Source organism: Schizophyllum commune (assembly GCF_000143185.2).
Source record: "Schizophyllum commune H4-8 unplaced genomic scaffold SCHCOscaffold_14, whole genome shotgun sequence".
Lineage (NCBI taxonomy): Eukaryota > Fungi > Basidiomycota > Agaricomycetes > Agaricales > Schizophyllaceae > Schizophyllum > Schizophyllum commune.
The window spans coordinates 146,879-167,623 of record NW_026089551.1 but is presented as its reverse complement, the minus strand read 5'-3'; the positions used below and the strand labels follow the sequence as shown (position 1 = coordinate 167,623).

Here is a 20,745-nt window from a genome sequence, read left to right as displayed (position 1 = left end):
AAACGCGCGGTGGCGACGATGCACGCTCCATGCAAAGCGTGCGGCAACATGAAAACACAAAGCACGACAGTACGAACAGTCAGCCCCTTCCTTGCTTTCCAGATTCACGGAGGTTCTTCAATCTCAATGCATTTCCAGGCGACGACACAAAGAAGCGCGGCGCAATACGAGCTCAAAGGTATCATATACTTTGGATTATCCCACTTTACAATGCGTCTCATCGAACAAGGTGTACGTGTCTATAAGTACGACGGTATGGTGCAAACGGGCAAGATCAAGTACGAGAGTTATGTCAGCGACGTAAAGGACTGGATGCACATGGACGGCAGGGACGCTGCTGTGGCAATATATACCTCGAGTGCCTAGAGTTCGTACGGAACGCACCTCCTTTCATTGCCTTCCAGGTCCTCGACAGCACGTCGCTGTCGATACAATTCGAGGCGAACACACATCGATGAGCTGCTCAAATGTGTCATATACTTCGGGACGTCTCATTTTACAATGCGCGTCATCGAATAAAGCATGCAAGAGTATAAGTACGACGGCATGAAAAACGACGGCAAGATACGATACGAGTCCTATGCCAGCGACATAAGTGATTGAACGCACATGGACGGCGCTTCCGTAGCAATATACACTATTGTTGCCTAAACTTGAAGTTCACAGCGGGCGATATATGTCCGGATGGTTCATGATGAAGTCCGCGGCCAAAGCGCAGGCGCCCTGGTGCAGTTTGTTCGCGCTTGACGCGAAGTGAAGCTTGTCGGGCCATTCACTCGCGTTGAACCCCTGCTCGCCTGCGCCGTGCAGCATCTCCCTGCGTTGCGTATACCACTCCTCTGCATCGCGTGTCCAAACACCACATTTCGGTCCTTTCCTTCCGAACACCGCTTCCGTGGGCCAGAACGACACCTTTCGCGTGTTGAAGCGGTCGACAGGGCCTACCCGTACATCAGTGATTTAAATACACTCCGAGATATGCCACATACTGTTCGCCGCAAAGAATGCTCCTATCATCACATTTTCCGCCTTCTCCGTCAACATCTCGTCCCCCATCTTGCTCCCATCCTGGAAGACGAAGATGGACAAAGGACGCTTCGACGACACCGACTGGCCGACCGCTGACAACATGTCCCTCCTCGAATACAGGTCCTGCGCGAGTCTGCCTAATATTCCTCCGCGTCTCCACATGGCGGACGCGCGCTCGACGGTGAAATACTCACGCCGGCACCTCAGATAATCCCCAACGTCAACGTGGTCAAACCTATAGCCATATTCTCGCCACCCCAAGCCAGGTGCGGGTCCCACTCTGAGAGGACGAATGGCACCTTTCTTCACATTCCTGGCTTTGTGACCACTTGGCTTCGTTGGCCTTGTGACTGGCTCTTGTGGTCGCCGGGACGATGCGTCGAGATGAGGTGGAGTGTCAAGACCACGAGCGCTATGCGACGTCGACGAGTTCTCCGTTTCGTTTGACACATGCGTGCTGAGCAAAGTATCTTTTGTCGTCCATGGATCACCATCGTAATCTTCATCATCCTCCGACGTGTCCTCCGCATCCGCGTCCTCGACACCATCTTCCTCCTCATCACTTCCGCTCTCCTTGTCCTCGGAGATACGACGCAGAAGAAGAATTGAGCAACCGAGATCAAGAGCCCTCGCCGCCAGCTGCTCCTGCGAATGAATGTCTGCAGCCATGCGTTGAAGCATTAGAGCAACAGCAGGATCATACGTCGCCACAGTGTATGGCGGCGACAGCTCCTGCGCGAACGAGAATGCATATGCCTGGAAGTTCCCTTGATCGTGAACAGTGCAGACGGAAAACGGAGCGGATGCATCGTCCGCCCACGCTCGCCACGATTGATCACAGAACAAATCCACAACGAGTGAAGCATACTCAGGTGGCTCTTCCCCCTTCGCGGCACGCGACAGTGTCTGCGCGAATAAACGGAGGTGGTTGATGTCGTCTGGCATATTAACCGTCGGATTGAGAGGTACCGACGCTCGCATGCCTTCTCCAACAAGCCACGGTATCGTCTTCTCTTTCGGCTGCGTCACTTGCGGACCGTTGACGTCCATGAATGTCCTATACCCGTACCGCATCGCAAGGGCGACCTCGATATCGACTGAGATACGCACTAACGCGTTCGCCGTCCAGCACAAACGGCTGCGCTGGTGCTCCTCCGTCAAACCAAGTGACTCCATGTCCGGAAGCATCCTATCAGGCAACCGCAGGTCCTCTCCCCCCCCCTCGCTCTCGTGATGAACCACGCCTATCGTCGTAGAAAACATCTCCACCTTTGTCTGGTACTGGTGCCAGCAGAGATCCCATTCCGACCGCGTATGGTCGAACATCTTCTCCGTGTCTTCGTACCAATTCATCGCAGCGTGGAAGAGATGCGCAGGCACGGGCTCCCTCCTCATTGCGCCAGTGCTATCCTGGATCCATTCGAACGCCTGGATGATGCCGACATGTCCGCGACTGGGAAGAACGAAGCGAGCAGTACGCTCGTACCATTCCCTTCTACGACGGATGAAAGCGTCGTATGTCTCGAAGTGACCCTGCGAAGTGGGTGGGCCGGCGTCCTTTTGCACCTCGTGTGCAGACCCATCAGATAGGCGCTTGACGTCTTCTGCAGACGGCACGAACTTCCGTAGGACAGCAGGTAGACGGCGATCACCGTCAACCACCTTCATAGTCGTCTCCAGGGTGCCCCACCAGATGTAAACAGGAGCGACGTGGATAAGCCTCGCGAGCCAGAAGCAGTGCTCGAAGTCCAACATCGAAGCTAATACACCTGCGACAGGTTTGCGAAGAACGACGCTGACGAAGTGGGAGACCCAGGCGGGATGAATATCGATATCGCTGTTTATGAGCATTTCGCGAAAAGTGCCCTCGTGAATGTAGCCGCTGTTGTCCAACACGCACGGATTCATGATAGCCAAGTAATAACACTCGCCGATGAGAATGGCGAAAGCGTCCCTGGTATGCGCAGCAACCTTCCACACAGCGTTGCGCGTGCGGAACTTGCAGCGGTACCCGCACGATGTCGGAAGACGGCAGGACCTGTACTGCAGAGGCCTAGTCCCATCCGCGCTGTGCTTGAGGAGAGCATCGCGAATGGCTATCAGCCGGAACTCCAAGTCAATCCACTGCACGATAATGTCGTTCGCGAGCTGCATGCTACCGTTAACGCCAACAATGGCAGTCGGCAGAAGCGATAGCGTGCCAAGGATGGGGTCCTTCACGTCGTCCATGTCTCGTAGACACATTGGTATGTAGGGGTATACCTGCGACGGCCTCTGCGTGATCGTGAGTTCGATCGGAAGCGTTCCCTCGTCCGGCACTCGCGCATGCGTGGGGGACAGTGCTGGTAGGTTGCGCGGCTTGGATACGACCTGGCCTTCCCAAAGGTAGCACTCATATGTTTGCTTCCTCGTGAAATTCATTGTGATCGCTGTGTAGACATCCTTGTTAGCTGATACACAATAACCGACATGTTCCCTCAACCTTACCCGCGAGTCCTTCAACGTGGAGGACGGTAAAGACGGCTGTCCCTGACCAGAAAATGATGCATCTCTGCTGTCCCACGCTCAATGTCCGCCTGCGCGCGCGATTGTTACGAGAAGGAATGACTTTCATTTCATTAAAAATAATGTACAAAACGTTGTAAAACTGTCCGCCATCGCTCTCCGCAGCGCGCTCGAACCTCGCGACATGGTCGACAATAACTGCAAGTGTAAACTAACGTGTGATGGTCCCCGTTGCGTACGCAGCGAACACTAGCGATGAGGTGTAGAGAACGCCCCTCGCCCACACATCGATACAAGACATGCGAACGACAAGCACCTCGAAAGGGATGAGCTAGAGGTCCCGCTGTGGTATGCACGAGACGCGAAGATGTGTGGAGAACGCCCCTCGCCCACACATCGATACAAGACGTGCGAACGAGAAGCGCCTCGAAACGGATGAGCTAGAGGTCCACGCGATGAGGTGTGGAGAACGCCCCTCGCCCACACATCGATACAAGACGTGCGAACGAAGAGCGCCTCCGCGATCGCGGAACAACGAAGAGCGCTATGAGTACATATGCATCATTCGGAGCAGTTCACCGCACCTTAGCTCAGGACATCCCAGTGCGCATGCTATAGCACGACAGCATCCCTCCCCTCCCGTGGCCTACGCGTGCGCCAATCTGCCTTCGGCGACGACGTGTGTGAGGATAGCAGCAAAGGTCATGCGAGCTCAACGATCGCGTATGGAGGACACACGAACAACAGTCGCAGAGAAGGACAAGAAGGACGCGTCAGCACTTCACACGCGTCCCACGTCACAGCCCAATACATGCAAATACATGACGTGGGGTCCAACGCGTCCACACATCCGCTTCAAAGACCACTCCCCTGACTCGCTCGCTGCCAGCATGATGACCCTAAAAGACACACCGACCTGCTTGCCATTACATGTAGCCAGCTTGTCGAGCTCAAACTGCACCGTCCCCCACGTCGCCGATCACAACACGCGTTATCCTTATATGGCATAACGCACGCACCGATCGATGATCAAGTGTTACCACATATGGATCGATCATACCTGCCACGGTGCTTCTCGCATGTCCCGCAATACAATTTCCTACGACAGTGCCAATGCAAAGGACTCCGATACATACCTCATTAAAGCCAAGTCCCCCCTTATGACCCCGCCTCCGAAGTCAGTCGATTGGTCAGGCGGTGAACACACTCTGTCTACGCTCAGCACGCTGTTCCCGCTCGCGCGAACCTGCGGCTCGTCAGCAAACACCTATCCACGGTAAGCCGCCGCCGCTCGCATTTCCGCATTCTCTCCCCCGGGCAATCTAGGCGGACGCACCACGAATTCGTGTGAAGCACAGTGCGAGTCTATCAGAGTTTATCGTGGAAGGCTTCATATTCTTGGACAACAGAAGTCCATTGACGTCCGGAATCTTCGGTGCTACTCCCACGCACAAAGGGCGCAATGGTACATGCACGGAGGTCCTTCAATATAAATGTCCAGTGCCTACACACGTCTTCGCATAGCACTACGACACCCCGCTGTCCATCGCAACACCTACAACGTCGATATGGCCACAACGCCTGCGTCGTCCAACGTTACCTCAGTAAGCGAGCGTACTTTGATGACGTCCGAGGACCACGGCTTACGCCCCGCAGGCATACGACATAGTCGTGAAGGCACTCGAGGACAAAAACGCAGCCAACGCGGCCCTCGCACAGGCGCAGTCCGAGCTGAAAGACCTGAAGGAGACGCTTGCGAGGGCGAGGAAGGACGAAGATGTCGCCAACGAGAGGGAATATCGCTTGATGGGCGACCTTCGCGAAATGGAGAAGAAGGTCGACGACCGGGAATCGCATATTCTGCAGGTCTACGCTCTTCTAGACAGCATCGCTGTCAACTGGGTACGGTCCATGCGGCGATCATTATCTCTGCTGATGACCTGAGCAGAAGGAGGACCGTGAGCACGTACTGAAGTGCGCGCAATGCGAGAACGCCGCAACTGTCCGGTTCATGGACTGCGGTCACACGCTCTGCACCCGCGGATGCGGCGAGAAGGTGTGCGCAAACTGCCACCTGAACCTGCCATCCGCATCCTGCGATAACCACGTCTGGGACCACGCCTGCCCAGTCATAGACTGCGATACCCCCGCAACTGCAGTCGTTCCGCTGACCGGTTCTCAGGCGGCGACAGCACTGTCTGGTTTGCGTCCGTTTCTAAACAGGGTCGTCGACTACGTCAACGACAAGGCCGGCGGGATGACGGTCATGCAGGAGGAGCTGGATCAGAGGATGGATGACGATTAGACAGTTAGCGACGATTTCAACTTGCTGCAATACATACCGTACTTCAAACGCCCTTCCCGTGAGCATCAACGGTGATGATATCATCATCGGTCTTGCCGGTGAGGACCACATACCGAAAAGAACTCCCCCCAACTAGACTACCCCACCGCACGCCACGCGAAGCGCTGGCCCTCTCTAGACCTAGTTCAACCATCCTCCGTCCTGGTTGCCGAGGCTGATTCATCCTCTCCAAGGACGACTCACTGAGTCTGTGATGTTTTCTAAGCTCTGGAAAGGACGCTGACTGAGTGTAAGAAGCGACCCCGATGCCGATAAGACTGAGTATGTATCATGTCGCGTTCCCGCAGTATTCACTGCCCTACTTCATTGGCAAGGAAATTGAGAGAGGAAAAGAGAAAGCTTACACGGTGAAGCTTTGAATATAATTTTCCGCTCATATCTACATTTATTTCGACTCTATTCTGTGCCACCCTTGCATATATATCCGCGATCAGCCTGCTGTCAATTTACCACGCATGAGGACCTTGAAGCCGCTAGCGCCTCCTCTCCAGGAAGCAAAGCCGCCATCTTCATATCATCTTCCCACCGCTGGTCGTCGGCCCAGTCAATTGAGCGGTCCTCCTTCAGTGTGAGCACCTCTTTCACGCCTCGCAATGGCTTTCCAGCGGCCTCGATCTCCTGCAGGGCGTGGTCCACACTATCAAGCCAACGACGGGCGACTGCCTTGTCCTCGTCTTCCAGTCTTGGCTCGCGGAATGCCCAGAGGCACCGGTCACTGCCGTGCGTGACGAGGCCTGTAGTTTGACATGTTCAGCATTCTCACGCATCGAAAAGAATTGGAAGACTAAAAACATTTACTCACCAAAAGGCTTTACTCCCTCCGGCGCCCACCTCACCGCATAGCGCACCACCGGGAACCCCGCGTTCACTAGATCCCGATGCAGCATCCTTACCGGCACATGCACCTGCCCCGCGCTCAGCACCTCCCCGAACCTGCGCGCCGCGACCTCCTTGGCTGCGTCCTCCGGCAGCGTATCCCACAACCCGAGCATCTTGTCGACCAAGTCCCCCGGATAGTACCGCCGGAGGTTGACGGGTATGTCTGCGGCGCGGTGGATGGGGTGCGCGATGCTGTAGAGGTACCACTCGTCGGGGACGTCGCCGAGGAGGATGGACTTGACGCCTTTGGCGCGCAGGGCGTGGGCGAGGGCGCCGGTGCGCTGCCAGGTCATCGGGTCCTTGCCAGCTTGTGTAGGGAGCCACGGGGCGGAGAGCGCGCCGCGGTAGGTGCCGTACTCGGTGCCTACGGCGTCGGTCTCGATGGCGTGGGTGATGCTGCTCGCAGGGACACGAGCGGGGTCGCGGAGGGTGGCGAGCGTGTCCGGCGAGGCGGGGTCGAGGTCCAGCGCAGTGCAGAGGGCGGCATACTGCGTGCGGAGGTCGGCGGGCGTCTTGGGGACCGTCCTGCGAGGCGTAGGTTTAGTGGACCTGATTCGAAGATGAACCGTTAGCTGGACAGAAAAACTCACATAATCGCATTCGACTGCAGCACGGCGGACTGGAAGGGCGCCATAACGCCGTCCGGCAGGTGCGAGACGTGGTGCAAAATCTGGTGTACTGAGTGCGCGCCTGCCGAGAGGCCAGTAATACGGATATCGCTCGGGTCGCCTGCGAGGGAAAATGACCATCAGCTACGATACCGGGATGACGGTGCAAGCTTACCTCCAAACGCCTCAATATTATCCCTAATCCACTCGAGCGCAATGTACTGGTCCATAAACCCGTAATTCCCGTGTAAATCGGGCTCGTCGGAGGCGAGGAAGCCGAAGGCAGACAGACGATACCCGATGTTGACCCAGACCTCTGCGCGTTCCGCCGCAACGTACTGGGGCTGGGACATCAGGCTGTGGGGGGAGCCGAACTGGAGGAATCTGTGAAGCTTGAGTACGAGTATTAGTGGTAGAAGGTGACGCAACATACCCTCCGTGTATATATACGCGAACGGGGAAGCCTTTCTTCTCAGGAAAGGCAGGCGGGGATACAATGTTGAGAAACAGGCTGCCACTGTGATTAGACGACGCGAAGTTAAAAGATTGAGGCATTGTGTCTTACGCATTTTCTGACGGTTCGCCGAGTCCGACTTTATCCTTGTAGGGGATCGCTGCGCCTCTGTCAGACAATCAGAAAATCAGAAAGATGTCGAGCATACCCGCAGCTTGTCCGTCGTTCTTCGGCTGAGTGGCGTCTACAGGTGCTTTAGCATCCTTTCAAAGGGACGTGCAAATCTCATACATGTTTTCTCATATACATACTCCTTGTCTTCGTACCTAAAGGACGAAGACAACGGCTGCGGGTCCTCCCACCGGTTAGGAGGAAGACCGTACGGGATCTCTGCGTAGACATGTTAGCGGGATGCCTCCTGTCCTGGACAGGCCATACGAACTCACCGAGGAAAGCGGCAGCGCCGTTCAAAGCTCGCCCGCCAGTCACTTGGCCGTATCTGGTCTGAACCTTGATACGCGCTCCGGTCTGTGCGAGCTCTGCGGGGAGATGTACGTCGGCCATTTGGGTGGATTCTGTGTTCTGGAATGAACAATGATGATGGGAAGAAAGACAGAAAAAGAGGGGGAGGGAGTCAGTTACAGCGGAGATAATGGGAAGCCTTATCAGGTGGACAAAAGTCGGCGGGATGCCACGGCGACCCTACCGGTGAGACTGTTCGCGCCTTCGTGATCACCATTGACGTGATGAAGACAGTTCGATATGTGCCTTCAAGATGCGGCGGTGGAGGAGGGATGCAACAGACACTGAGATACTGTCGGCGGGTGGGGCTGCAGACGAGCGGCAGACGAAAAGAGGTCTGGTTGTCGAATTGGGCCGACTCTCCGAGACTAGACGTCACTTATAATGTTCTTCCCAAGGGTATGATACTCTACAGCCTGGAAGATCAGTCGTGCGCCAAGAAAAGAGATTCGTATCGTCGAGAAAATAGGGAAGCAAAGGTCGGCAAATGCCGCGTCGCCGCCGATGAGTTGATTACACATGGACTAACAAGACGCCCCCAGAACCATCCCAGGAATGTCCCAGGTGTTGAAGGGCTCTTGTGTAGAAGAGGTGTGTATGCACGTCTATCTAGAAGTATAGCGCTGTATTTTCCACACTGCGTTACCACTCCAATACCACAGTAACTCACACAATTTTGGTGGGCTTGTTGGGTATCTACCGGTCGACGGAGCCTCTAAAATGCTATACACAGGTCACAGATCTTACTGCACGCAATGCTTCAGGCTTCATAGCTATACCGAGCACTAGCACAACAGTGAAGGATGTTGGTCCACTGTTGATCCATTCCAGGTCCACCCATGGACTACGTAGGGCGGATAAGGCTGCTCTTGCTCGACGGAATCCCTCAAGGAAGCTTCTTACTTCCTTCCGCTGAATATCCCTTGGATGACACAGAACTCTTTGTTGACTTTCACGGTCAACGCTCAAAAGAAAGTTGAACTTCTCCCGCGATGCTCGGCCGGGATGGGATCCGGTGCCGGCCAATCACCGGCCGTTGATTGACGTCACCGAATGCAGTCACGTGGACGCGATCCAAACAAGTTGTTGATGTCTGTTTGGCACCAACGCGTTCTTAGCCAGAACCTTCATCTCCTCCCTCTGAGACGCCCCGCCCCTCCCCCTCACCCCTAAACTCTTATCCCCCCAAAATGCCGCCCCGCAAAGCAGCCGCGACGACCGAGGGCGAAGCCCCCGAACCCCGCCGCTCGTCGCGCATCAAGGAGCAGCCCAAGCCCCCTGCCCCCGCCCCCGCTCCCGCGAAGAAGGCCGCTAAGCCGCGCGCGAAGAAGGCGGACGGCGCCGAGGGGGACGACGCGGAGAAGCCCAAGTCGGGCCGCGGGCGCAAGCGCAAGGAGCCTGAGACCAACGGCGACGCCGCCGACGAGCCTGCCGCGAAGAAGGTGCGTGCGCGATGCCCCCCGTTCGATCGCCCCCCGCTGACTGGTTTGTGCGTTCCCCCCTGCCCCTCTCTGTGTGCCCCCTTCCTCCTCCTGCAGAGCAAGCCCGCGAGCAAGGCGAAGCCGGCCAGCAAGGCTGCTGAGAAACCTGCGAGCAAGGCCGCGAAGCCGGCGAGTAAGGCTACCAAGCCGGCGAGCAAGGCGTCGGCCAAGCCTGCGTCGCGCGCGTCTGCGAAGCCCGCGTCCAAGGCGGCGGAGAAGCCTGCGTCCAAGGCATCTGCGAAGCCCGCCTCGCGCGCTGCGTCTGCAAAGCCCCCGTCGCGTGCCGGATCGAAGAAGCCTGCCTCGCGCGCTGGCTCCAAGAAGCCCGAGAGCAAGGTGCGTACATTCTCCTATCACTTCCTCTTTTCCATGCCACCCGCTGCCACCCATACCTATCGAATGCGTTGCAACACCTTCAAGCACGTCGATTTCCCCCCCCCCCCCTTTCCATTTGCGTCATAGCCCTCCGTTCTGCGCAACGTGCTAATGCTCACATAGGTTGGAGCCATCGAAGGCCAGGAGGCCCCGAAGATTGACGAGACAATTCTCGAGGAGAATGAGGATGAGGTTCAGGCCGATGCGGCTCAAACTACGGATGCCCCTGCTGCTGAGGTGAGACTAAGCTCTGTCCATCGACGTCATTCTTACCTCTATCAACAGGCGTCCTAATGTCGCTCATCGACAGTTCATCCACGGCCACTACCTCTTTCAGCGGCCGTGAAGGACTTTGCTCGCTGTCGTGTTTTGACCGTCTCCTTTGAGTCTCTGTCAGTGCTCCGATTGTGCTTCTCCATGTCTGTCTGATTTATTCTTTGTCTGTACGCGACTACTGCTTTCTCCCCTTTGCGGGCTTCATATGGCTCCTTTGCGGGCTTCATATGGCTGAAGTTTGCGGACCTCACACCCTGCTCTGGTGCGACGGCCGCTTTGGCTTTCGATATACGTGCGCTCGAATATTTGTCTCAATACTATTCTGCGTCCGAATGTTCCCTGTAACCGTACATATTCGCCTGAATGATTTGTTTCTTTGAACCTGTTAGGCTTTGGACGTCTGACTGCAATCCCTGACTCGCGGTAGGCACGCTAGGTGGAACTGGGGAAGCGTAGCGGACGAACTTCCGTAATACGGAATGCGGACGCGCGGGTGGCTGATCCTTGGAAGTAAACAAGTGTCAATGTTTGTCAATAGCGCGTGCGCCACGCGTGTCGCGTTCCTTTCGAGATTCGGCTCGTTGCTCGTCACTTGGCTTGCACCTCCATGTTCAAGCCAATTGGAATTATGCGAGCACAAGACCATGAAAAGAATCTGATGAGAACCGGACAGCAACCAGGCAGACATCTACGCTCACCTGAGGTCGCATCATCGCATATACCATACCCTCAGGAGTCCGTAATCTTGACAATCTGCGGCATAACGAGGAACGAGCGGTGCCGCAGAATAGGTCTATGCACGTGCAGGAGTGCCCGGGCCGAGCCGCCGCCTCTTGCCTCTGCCCACCATCGTCGCTGGCAGCGTCGCGTCGCGTCGCGTTTACGCCAGCGACGATGTCGTCTTTTCTTTTCGTTACTCGGGAACAATCCGCGGTATGCACCGTCACCACGGTTCAAGACGGCCTCCTAGAGGATCGGGAGACTTACGGATCGCGTCGGCCCCGAATGAGCGTCCTAGCGGAGCAACGGACGCGCGGTGTGTGGCCGCTTCGCATACCTAACCAGAGCTGATGCGCATCGATGGTGCGAAGCCCTCCACAGTCAGAGCGCAAGAGCGCCTCTTGCCCCCGTCATGCGCGTCACTGTACGACCCGTACGACCTCAAAGGAGCGGCGTCCCTACCACTCGGCGCACGCTGTGTCCTCTAGAAGAGCAAGCGCGCGTCCATCCCCTCCCATGCGTCCGTGTCGTCCGTTCATGACCACTTTTACTTTCGCGTCACCCTGCGTTGCCCATGTCCGCTCCGGCCGCATGGAAGAGTGCTTCGGCACTGTGTTATCTCTCGCATTGCGTTGCGTTGCGTCGTCGTTTCCCATGTTGGCACGAGCAACGGCCGCATGGAAGAGTGCTTCGGCACTGCGTTATCTCTCGCGTTGCGTTGCGTTGCGTCGTCGTTTCCCATGTTTGCACGAGCAACATGGAAGAATGCTCTGGCATTTTGTATTTCATCGTGTTTCTTCGTCGTGCGTCATTCGATTCGGACCCACATGGCAGCTAGCCGCTGCTCTAGACGACAAACTGCATATTCGTCGCAGCTGCGTGTGTTTTGACTTTTAACTAACCTCGGCGCACAACGAGTGCGGGAGGAAGTGCCAGATAATGGCGCGCCACGGGCTATCCCTTCCCTACTGACCTCCATCGCAGAATAACAACACTTTCCTCGACATCTTGTTCAGCAGCAACAATCGTGTCGGCACCAGGAAGAGGACTTTTGAAGCACCTCCCGCACAAGCGTGCTCCTCAAGAGCATCGGGGGCCGCTCCGTGCCCAAGCCTGGCGTGGTTCGCGTCGGCAGCACGATTTCTCGGCGCCTCGGGCCTGTCGTCGAGTCACCAGCGCCGAAGCAATGCACGTGGCCCAGTCCACTCGACAAGCAACACCAGCGGATCTCGGTCTGCGCGTCGCAGCAGCTCCTACTTCTTCGGGGACTGTCCCTCGATCCGCTGGCCTTTTCGATCCGAGCAGCAAGATCTCCGACCTTCGGCTTTCCGCGTCGGCTGCGCCTCCTAGTCTTCGGGGGTTGTCGCCTCGTCCGCATCTCTCCCAGCTCGGAGCGCGCCGGTGCTTGAGGCGCTCATGCGCGGCGAGGTGCGAGCTGGCACCCGCCGCGCACGTGACCCACACCCGCGTCGCCTTTCGACTGCGAAACCTTGCGTGATGACCCTACGAGTGAGGCTACGCAGCGGGCTAAGTGCATAGACGAGCGGGGCAAGGCAAGAAGACTGGGCCCACGGGACGTCGATCCGACCGCCCATTCAACTCCAGCGGCAGGCGCATCGTCTTCAGTCTAGGACGTGCGACTTCTTTCCCCGATCTCCGTCCTGTATGCCGCGCTGCGTTGATTGGGGTAAGTTATTTGCACGGAATGAATTACATAACAGTGTGGCGACGCCGCGTCGGGATCTGACCCTCAACGTCAATCTCGATGCGCACTTCGACTTCCATCGGCTCGGGCGACCCGACTTGAACACCCTCAATCATCATCTGGGTACAATTCTGAACTGAACAGGCGATGGTCTCAGGCAGTCGGCGTTGTCGTCATTCTCCTTCTGGCACTATCCTGGCCGACAGATTATCCTCCCCACCTCAGAGAACACGCCCCCGCACGCACTCTGCGGTCGTGGAAGCTCGGTGGAGAGGTCCGAATGGCCATATGACGCTCCCCCCGAGGCGCTTCGCGTCACGAATCCCATTCCTTGCGGTCACGAATCTTCCATCTCGCGGTCACCTGCGACGATCCCGGGCCGCTGCGACGAGCATGAGAACGCGCGAGGGGATACTTGAATACCGACGTCGATGTTGAGGGTACGTGCATTCGCGCACTCCCTCCCTCTCATACTCATGCGTGCTCTAGGACATGCGCTACTCTTCTTTGCGGCGTGCCCTCTCGGTGTGCATGCCTTCTTCGAGCCTCCGATTGTATCCTTCGACGCGGGCGATGGGAGCCTCGATATTACGCGCCCGCTGATCGTGGTCGACGCCGACGACCACATCGGCGTGCACATCGCCGCGAACGCAGTCGCGGACGACTTCGAGCGCGTCACGGGCACGCGGGGGCAGACCGCGAATGCCACCGCGGACGACATCCCCACTCCGGGCAACGGCACCGCGCTAATCCTCGTCGGCTCGCTCGATAGTTCGGCGGTCATCCAGAGCCTGATCAGCGCGGAGAAGCTGAATGTGTCGGAGATTGAGGGCAAGTGGGAGTCGTTCGTGGTCTCGGTTGTAGACGCGCCGTTTGAGGGGACCGACCGCGCGCTGGTCATAGCCGGCAGCGACAAGCGGGGCGCAATATTTGGGCTGTATACGTTGAGCGAGCAGATTGGAGTGTCTCCGTATGTGGTAGGGTGTATGATTGTGACGCGTATATGCTGATCAGGGCGTTAGGTGGTACTGGTGGGCGGACATCGTCCCCAAGAAACACGATGCGATCTACGCTTTACCCACGACGACCGCCTTTGGCGAACCCAGCGTCCGTTACAGGGGCCTCTTCATCAATGTGCGCACCTCTATCTTCACCTCGCACCGTCTCCTTAACCCCCACCCAGGACGAATCCCCCGCGCTCAACACCTGGGTCATCGACAACTTCGGGCCCAAGTACAACGCCGCGTTCTACGCGCACGTCTTCGAGCTGCTCCTGCGCATGAAGGCCAACTTCCTGTGGCCCGCCATGTGGCCCTCGTACCCCTCGCCCGGGAACAGCTTCTTCGTGGACGACCCGCTGAATCAGCAGACCGCGGACGCGTACGGCATCGTCGTGTCGACGTCGCACCACGAGCCGATGCAGCGCGCGACGAACGAGTGGCTCACGTCGGGGAATGGGACCTGGGACTGGGAGAAGAACCAGGAGAACGTGACGACGTTCTTCGAGGCGGGCGCGGCGCGGGCGAAAGGGTATGAGAGCTATTTGACGCTGGGGATGCGCGGCGATCAGGATGCGCCGTTGTCGGGGGACGACCCGATGGCGATCTTGAAGGAGGTGATTGATACGCAGCGGAGTATCATTAAGGATACGTATGGGAATGAGACGGCGGTCAAGGTGAGGACGGGGCCTACGGTGCATCGACGGCGCTGACCCTCGACCAGCAAGTGTGGGCACTATACAAAGAAGTGCAGGAACTCTATGAGGCGGGGCTCGAAATCCCCGACGATGTCACGCTCCTATTCAGCGACGACAACTTTGGCAATATCCGAAGGCTACCAAGGGAAGACGAATTGCAGAGGTCGGGCGGTACAGGGGTATGTGCAGTCGACCTGCCTTTGCGTTGTGACGACCGACGCTCTCCAGATTTACTACCACTGCGAATACGTCGGCGATCCGCGCTCCTACAAGTGGCTCAACACCAACTCGCTTGGGAAGGCGCACCAGCAGCTCACCAACGCCCACGCGCGCGGCGCCAACCGCATCTGGGTCATCAACGTCGCGGACATCAAGCCCATGGAGACACCGCTCAGCCTTATCATGGCGCTCGCCTACAACGTCTCGTCCATCACGCCCGACAGCATTACCCAGTGGCTCACCGCGTATGCTGCGCGCGAGCTCCCGGAGGAGCACGCCGATGAGGCCGCGGATATCCTCCTAGCGTACTCGCGGCTGATGGGGCTGAGGAAGCACGAGCACATCGAGAGCGATACGTTCTCTGTCATCCACTACGACGAGGCGGATCGGGTGCTCGGGGCGTGGGAGGCGCTGCGCAAGCGTGCCGAGGCATTGAACGAGCAGCTGGATGAGGCGTACCAGCCGTCGTTCTTCCAGCTTGTTCTGCACCCGATCAAGGCGTCGCTGATCTACAACAACGTCCGCGTTGCGCAGGGGAAGAACGCGTGGTTCGCTGGACAGCGGCGCAACTCGGCGAATGATTGGGCGGGGAAGACGTTGGATTACTTCGGCCAGGATTATGACTTGCAGCTGGAGTGGAACGCGATGCTGGACGGGCGGTGGGACCAGATGATGCGGCAGACGCACTATGGGTATCGGCAAGGGCTGTGGCGGGCACCGATACGGGATATGGTGAGTGGATCGTGTTCATTGTTCAAGTGTGAACTTGTTCTGAGGCCTTCGTCAGATTACGGGCCTCTCCTACGTTCAGCTCCGACAAGACTCGTACCCTGCAGTTGGACAGCTTGGCGTGGCAGTCGAGGGCGGTGTCGAGCCATACCCAGGTGTCTTCAACGAAGGCGACAATCTGGCGAAGCCGTCCCGCAAGGACCTCGTCAACGGCGTCACCTTCACGAACGTCTCGCAGTACGGCTCGCCCACGCGGTGGTTCGAGGTCTACGGTCGAGGCGGTCAGGACGTGCACTGGACAGCTTCGGCGGAGCAGCCATGGGTATCACTATCCGCTTTCGAGGGCGACGTGTCGGCCGCGAACGGTTGGGACGAGCGAGTGTTAGTGCATGTGGACGTTGATGCGGTTCCCGACGGCTACAACGATACGTCCCTCATCTACGTCAACGGCAGCGACGGCTCGTACGAGGAGCTGCATCTCCCCGTCAGCAAGGTCTCCTTGCCAGGCGACTTCAGCGGCTTCGTGGAGGCCGACGGCTACGTTTCCATCGAGGCCGCGCACTACACCTCGTCGTCGGACGCGGCTAGCTGCATCGAGTACCCCTTCCTCTCCCGAAGCATCAACGGCAGCGGCGCAATAGGGCTCGGTCCATCTGTCGGGCGGAACCTCAGCCTTCCGGGCGACGCACCCTCCCTGCAATACTCCTTCTACCAATTCAGCGGTACGCAGAACCTTACGGTCACGCTCTACTTCACCATGGCGCTCGACACGGACCCGGAGGCGCCGTTCCAGTACGCACTGTCGTTCGACGGCTCGACGCCGAATGCAACGCGGCTCATCCCCGAGCCCGCGAGTGCCGGCGACCTCCCGGACGGGTGGACGGACGCGGTGATGGACCAGGTGTGGACGCGGAACGCGACATTTAACTCTTCGTCGGGCGCGCATACGCTGGAGTATTGGGCCAATGGGCCGGCGGTGTTGCTTGAGAAGATTGTGGTGGATACCGGTGGGCTGTTGGAGAGCTATCTTGGTCCTCCGGAGAGCAAGCGCGTGTAAGCAGAGGCGCAAGCTTCAAACTAAATGTTACACTTATATCATGTACTTGTAGAAGGAATGCGATTCTCCGCGATGACACATTGACCGACCAACATGAGCTGTACGCCGCGCCGTAAACAAGGCTGGAATGGCAGCAATATTGAAGATGTATAGGAGGGTTCCGATTTCTGGTGTACGAACGATGCGATCTGCTTATACAGAGGATATGTACTCTAGGATCTGATACAATGCTAATCCTTGCTCTTCGCAGGGAGCTTGAGAGTTTTGAACTGCTCCATCGACTCCTCCGGGTACGGGTACGGCGGGTTCGGGTACCACGTCTCCGCAAACTCGGCGATGCTCTTCCTCGGATACATATCCGGGTACAGCTCCTTCGCGTTCAGGGCCCCGTCCTTTACCGCATTCTCGACCGTATTGTCCCCTCGTACATACAGCGACCGATTGTACTCGTTCAGAGCGCGCACGCCCGCCGTCGCCTCCCGCCCGCGATGCCCGCGTCGATGTTCGCCTGGATCTCCTCTGCCGAGATCTTGCGGGTGATGCGCCGCAGGCCCTCGGGGTCGCCGCATTTCTCTTCGGCGATGCGGAAGAGATCGAACTCGGTGACTTGGTCCTCCCAGACGAAGACGGTGTGGTTGAGCGTGCGAGGGTCGCTGATAATGCGCGCGACGAAGTCGCCGATGGATTGCGACGCGGTCACCGCGAGGAGGACGTTGCCGGGCCCTTTGAAGTCGTGGCTGAGGTCGGCGTAGGGGTGGCCGGCGTAGCTGGGCGGGAAGGGGAGCACGAACTGGAGGCAAATATCCGAGTCAGCAAGAGGCAAGTAACTGGTGATGACCTGTCAGATAGCACGAACCTCATACCAGAAGCCGACCTCGATGAACGTGTAGCCGATACCAAGCTCGCGGACGTAGTCACGGATGGCGTGTTTCTATGGCCATTGGTCAGAAACCCGCATCCAAGAGTGACTGGACGATCCTACCTTGTCGGCCATGAGCATGACGCCGGGCGGAGTGTGCGCACTGAAGTCATCCGGGACGACGCGCTTGACGCCGGCCTCCTTCGCGGCAGCAAATAGAGGACGCTGTGCATCCAGCACAAACGCGTGGACAGTGGCAATCAGTACGTCGGTTCCGGCGAGCAGCTGCACGAGCTCGGCGTGTGTCGCCTTGTTGTAATCGGCGCAGACGAGGATCTCGACGCCGCGGTTCTTCAGGTCTTGCACGACAGGCTTGTTCAGAGAGCGCACGATGACGGCGACGCGCTGGGGAAGGGGTGAGTCTTGGTGCGGAGAGCGGGAAGATCGAATACATACATAGTTGCCAGAGCGCAGAAGCCCGTCCACGATGCTGAGGCCGGTCACGCCAGTGCCGCCTGCAACGACGACGCGAGGCTTGCTATCATTCGACATGCTGAGGGTAGAGATTTCTGAGTGATCTTGCACCGGTATGCGATGGAAGGGAATACTCACCAGTCTTTATATACGCGGAGGCACGGTTGTGGGGACCCGCGAACTACTATGATCTTCACATAAATTTCCCCGGTCCTTTCGGGCGAAGGCAGGCCCGTCAGTTATAATATACCACCGCAGCGAGGTCCTTTCCTTCTGCCATAGAGGAACTGGGTCAATGACACCGTACCACGGGATATGGGTGCGATTAGTCGTGCTGACTAAGCCAAGCCCAACCCCGAGGCATCGGGAGATCGATTTTGAGCCATTCCTCGCTTTTGGTCCAGGGATCATCGCATGGGAGGATAGGTCGCATATGCATTTCGTGTCCTATAGCGAGACCAGAGGTCATACGAAGCAGGAAAGCGCGAAAGTCGAATTTTCGCCCTTCGGCCGAAGCTATCCCCGTAAGGTAGATGGAGGGTAATCACCGTGGCAACGCGCGCTTAGACCTAACTTTGATGGGACAGTCGACGCGCTCGTGGATTTCTTGATCCTGCTCATTCTCCCTCACGTCCACATTCGTGTACCGTTTGTTGCATTGCGCACACGTACAGCAGTATTAGCTACCTGCACAATGGGTGAGTATTCGTCGTATGCATGAAGAAGCCTCAGGACTGACCAGTATCGACAGAAGTACTGGAATCGGAGTATGGGGGCGAGATATACCGCCCGTCGAGGGATGGCGAGCGTCCCACTTGGAAGGAGTGGAGCCAGGAGAGGGATGAGTCGCTGCCGCTGCCGATGCAGATTAGGCAGTCGATGGCCAACGGCGATCTCCTGGAGAAGCTCAGGCGGGGCGAGCATCCTAAGGATCCCAAGCGTACGGCGAGCGTGCAGGTGCACCGCGACCACAATCGCCACCACGCCCTCATTGCGCACAACGCCGCCGTAGCGGCGGATACGCCCGAGAGACGGGCCTACTGCCGCAAGCGCGCGAGGGGTAGATTTGTGCGCAGCTGCCTGTACAACGCACTGCTGGCGCCAGTGCTGAGGCTGCCGATGGAGCTGCTGGGCGAGATCTTCGAGCATGCCATCGGCGCCGAAGAGGAGGACGGCGACGGCGATGCGCTGATGTGGGCGCGCGCCGCGATCGCCAGTGTCTGCAGCCGTTGGCGCGACACGGCGATGGCCATGAGCGCGTTGTGGGCGACGACCGTGTTCACGAGGGCCTTCCGCAAGCCCGAATGCCGCGGGGGCATCATTGCGTCCCACGCCAGGCTTGCCCGTCACCGTCCCGTGTACATCGAGGTCCAGCGCTCTAGCCGGGAGTATGAGACCTTCAAGCAGTGGTTGGAGCTGAAGGAGCCGATCGAAGAGAGCGCGGACCATGTGTACATGGACCTCACGGAGGCGCGATGCTTCGAAGGCATCGACTTGCGGCTCCGGAAAGCAACATGGCTCGAGCTTCACGGCGTCGGCTGGCGTCCACAACTCCTGCCGCACGTGATCGATGGTCCCGAGCTGAAGGTCCTCGGGTTGACCTATCTGGGCGGCATAGAGCACTTCGTGGCTCCCTGGCACCAGCTCACGGTCCTGAATGTCAAGGAGCAAGTCGTGGATGCTGCGTGCGCAGTGCCGGTCCTGGCGCTCTGCCAGCAGCTGGTCGCTTTGACCATGCACTTCAAGGACTACGACGTCGTTCCACTACCCCTAGAAGTAGTGAGCCTGCCACAACTGCGCGAGATAGACTTCGGCGAAAGCGCTGGCATCCTCCTCGCCTGCCTCAACGCCCCGAATTTGCAAGAGCTGCGCTTGACCCTGAGCGATCCCGAAGTCGTGACTGCCGCGAAGGACTTCGTCGTGACGCGCGAGCACGGGCGGGGGCTCCGGGAGTTCTACGCCGAGCGTTGCGAGCAGCTCAGCGCACGGTGCTTCCACAGGCTGCTGGAAGCGATGCCGGGCCTTCTCTGCATCGACATCGAGGGCTTCGCGGCCTCCAAGCACCGGCGGCGCAACCGCCGCGTCGTGCGCGCGAGCCTGCTGAGGGAGCTTGTGTGGGGGGAGGGGCGGCACTTGCTGCCGCGGCTGCAGAGCGTCGGGCTGAAGAGCGTCGGATTGGAGAACCTAGCGTTGCGGTGGGGCGAGGAGGCGGAGGAAGCGCTTAGAGCGATCATTGACAGCCGGTGCGGCGCTCTGGGCGAGGAAGGGCCCGCCGTGCTGGAGGATGTGTTCGTCCAGACCCCTCTGACGCTCTGCTCCACGTTGATGCTTGAGGAGGGCGAATCGTACGTCCTGCAGAGGGGTGTAGGAGTGACTTGCTGGGAGCCTGGCCTTTAGCGTAGAAGGATGGGAACACGGCGGTCGTGGCTGGACGTTTGGTATAGGTCCTTGCCCTCATTATAATTGTACCGCGCACTACGTATCGCATAGTATGAGTGTATGTTATCGTGAAGAAACTCGAGAGGGGACGCACCTGCAACTCGCAGATCCGCCGTCCCATCACTCCCCTGTGTCCTGGTCGTTTAAAGACGGTACCGCAAGGGGAATCTCGAGCAGTATGTGTACTGGCTTCCGAGTATTCATCCTTTGTCGACTCCTCAGTAAATCTTGGGCATGCGCGTTGCTCCGTTGGTTGCCGCCAAACGCTGAGCTGTGGTTGTGACAACGGCCATGAAGCAGCCCGTGGTGGCGTGGGTTTCCAGACGTCGCTGGTTTTTGCTCGAGTAAATCGT

The 20,745-nt window shown here is 58.0% G+C and overlaps 11 protein-coding genes across 11 annotated transcripts; 5 read left to right on the top strand and 6 right to left on the bottom strand.

Annotated features, from left to right (window-relative positions):
• Window positions 1–126: 126 nt before the first annotated feature.
• SCHCODRAFT_02519271 (uncharacterized protein) lies at window positions 127–366 on the top strand (the record flags this gene model as incomplete). Its single annotated transcript, XM_050343416.1, has 1 exon — window positions 127–366. The coding sequence occupies one exon, from the start codon at window positions 127–129 to the stop codon at window positions 364–366; it is 240 nt and encodes a 79-aa protein (XP_050197368.1).
• Window positions 367–660: 294 nt separating this feature from the next.
• SCHCODRAFT_02519086 (uncharacterized protein) lies at window positions 661–3,450 on the bottom strand (the record flags this gene model as incomplete). Its single annotated transcript, XM_050343410.1, has 2 exons — window positions 661–941; window positions 990–3,450. The coding sequence occupies 2 exons, from the start codon at window positions 3,448–3,450 to the stop codon at window positions 661–663; spliced, it is 2,742 nt and encodes a 913-aa protein (XP_050197367.1).
• A 1,163-nt stretch (window positions 3,451–4,613) lies between these two features.
• Window positions 4,614–5,839, top strand: SCHCODRAFT_01106844 (uncharacterized protein; the record flags this gene model as incomplete). Its single annotated transcript, XM_003027189.2, has 5 exons — window positions 4,614–4,810; window positions 4,893–4,999; window positions 5,059–5,138; window positions 5,191–5,436; window positions 5,483–5,839. The coding sequence occupies 5 exons, from the start codon at window positions 4,614–4,616 to the stop codon at window positions 5,837–5,839; spliced, it is 987 nt and encodes a 328-aa protein (XP_003027235.1).
• Window positions 5,840–6,693: 854 nt separating this feature from the next.
• On the bottom strand, window positions 6,694–8,737 carry SCHCODRAFT_070767 (alpha/beta-hydrolase; the record flags this gene model as incomplete). Its single annotated transcript, XM_003027011.1, has 8 exons — window positions 8,287–8,737; window positions 8,132–8,230; window positions 8,049–8,084; window positions 7,952–8,000; window positions 7,820–7,897; window positions 7,562–7,770; window positions 7,369–7,507; window positions 6,694–7,303 (listed from the first exon to the last, which is right to left on the bottom strand). Exons 1-8 carry the CDS (start codon window positions 8,402–8,404, stop codon window positions 6,694–6,696), a joined length of 1,338 nt encoding a protein of 445 aa, XP_003027057.1. The 5' UTR covers window positions 8,405–8,737.
• SCHCODRAFT_02642591 (uncharacterized protein) lies at window positions 8,331–9,158 on the bottom strand. Its single transcript, XM_050346282.1, has 6 exons — window positions 9,096–9,158; window positions 8,905–8,953; window positions 8,761–8,841; window positions 8,593–8,697; window positions 8,449–8,548; window positions 8,331–8,391 (listed from the first exon to the last, which is right to left on the bottom strand). Exons 1-4 carry the CDS (start codon window positions 9,131–9,133, stop codon window positions 8,611–8,613), a joined length of 255 nt encoding a protein of 84 aa, XP_050197366.1. The 5' UTR covers window positions 9,134–9,158; the 3' UTR covers window positions 8,331–8,391; window positions 8,449–8,548; window positions 8,593–8,610.
• Window positions 9,159–9,479: 321 nt separating this feature from the next.
• SCHCODRAFT_02642589 (uncharacterized protein) lies at window positions 9,480–10,881 on the top strand. Its single transcript, XM_050346281.1, has 4 exons — window positions 9,480–9,804; window positions 9,901–10,179; window positions 10,342–10,455; window positions 10,504–10,881. The coding sequence occupies exons 1-4, from the start codon at window positions 9,553–9,555 to the stop codon at window positions 10,510–10,512; spliced, it is 654 nt and encodes a 217-aa protein (XP_050197365.1). The 5' UTR covers window positions 9,480–9,552; the 3' UTR covers window positions 10,513–10,881.
• Window positions 10,530–12,193, bottom strand: SCHCODRAFT_02672900 (uncharacterized protein; the record flags this gene model as incomplete). The annotated part of the gene is made up of 2 exons (XM_050346658.1): window positions 10,530–10,715; window positions 12,188–12,193. 2 exons carry the CDS (start codon window positions 12,191–12,193, stop codon window positions 10,530–10,532), a joined length of 192 nt encoding a protein of 63 aa, XP_050197364.1.
• Window positions 12,116–12,829, bottom strand: SCHCODRAFT_02717094 (uncharacterized protein). Its single transcript, XM_050347064.1, has one exon. The coding sequence runs from the start codon at window positions 12,590–12,592 to the stop codon at window positions 12,227–12,229; it is 366 nt and encodes a 121-aa protein (XP_050197363.1). The 5' UTR covers window positions 12,593–12,829; the 3' UTR covers window positions 12,116–12,226.
• A 540-nt stretch (window positions 12,830–13,369) lies between these two features.
• On the top strand, window positions 13,370–16,702 carry SCHCODRAFT_02642586 (uncharacterized protein). Its single transcript, XM_003027188.2, has 6 exons — window positions 13,370–13,889; window positions 13,942–14,053; window positions 14,103–14,594; window positions 14,642–14,794; window positions 14,844–15,566; window positions 15,622–16,702. Exons 1-6 carry the CDS (start codon window positions 13,396–13,398, stop codon window positions 16,618–16,620), a joined length of 2,973 nt encoding a protein of 990 aa, XP_003027234.1. The 5' UTR covers window positions 13,370–13,395; the 3' UTR covers window positions 16,621–16,702.
• Window positions 16,703–16,850: 148 nt separating this feature from the next.
• On the bottom strand, window positions 16,851–18,031 carry SCHCODRAFT_02672897 (NAD(P)-binding protein; the record flags this gene model as incomplete). Its single annotated transcript, XM_003027009.1, has 5 exons — window positions 16,851–17,193; window positions 17,220–17,410; window positions 17,477–17,551; window positions 17,603–17,884; window positions 17,936–18,031. The coding sequence occupies 5 exons, from the start codon at window positions 18,029–18,031 to the stop codon at window positions 16,851–16,853; spliced, it is 987 nt and encodes a 328-aa protein (XP_003027055.1).
• Window positions 18,032–18,386: 355 nt separating this feature from the next.
• Window positions 18,387–20,350, top strand: SCHCODRAFT_02693418 (uncharacterized protein; the record flags this gene model as incomplete). Its single annotated transcript, XM_003027187.2, has 3 exons — window positions 18,387–18,477; window positions 18,541–18,651; window positions 18,705–20,350. 3 exons carry the CDS (start codon window positions 18,387–18,389, stop codon window positions 20,348–20,350), a joined length of 1,848 nt encoding a protein of 615 aa, XP_003027233.1.
• Window positions 20,351–20,745: the final 395 nt, after the last annotated feature.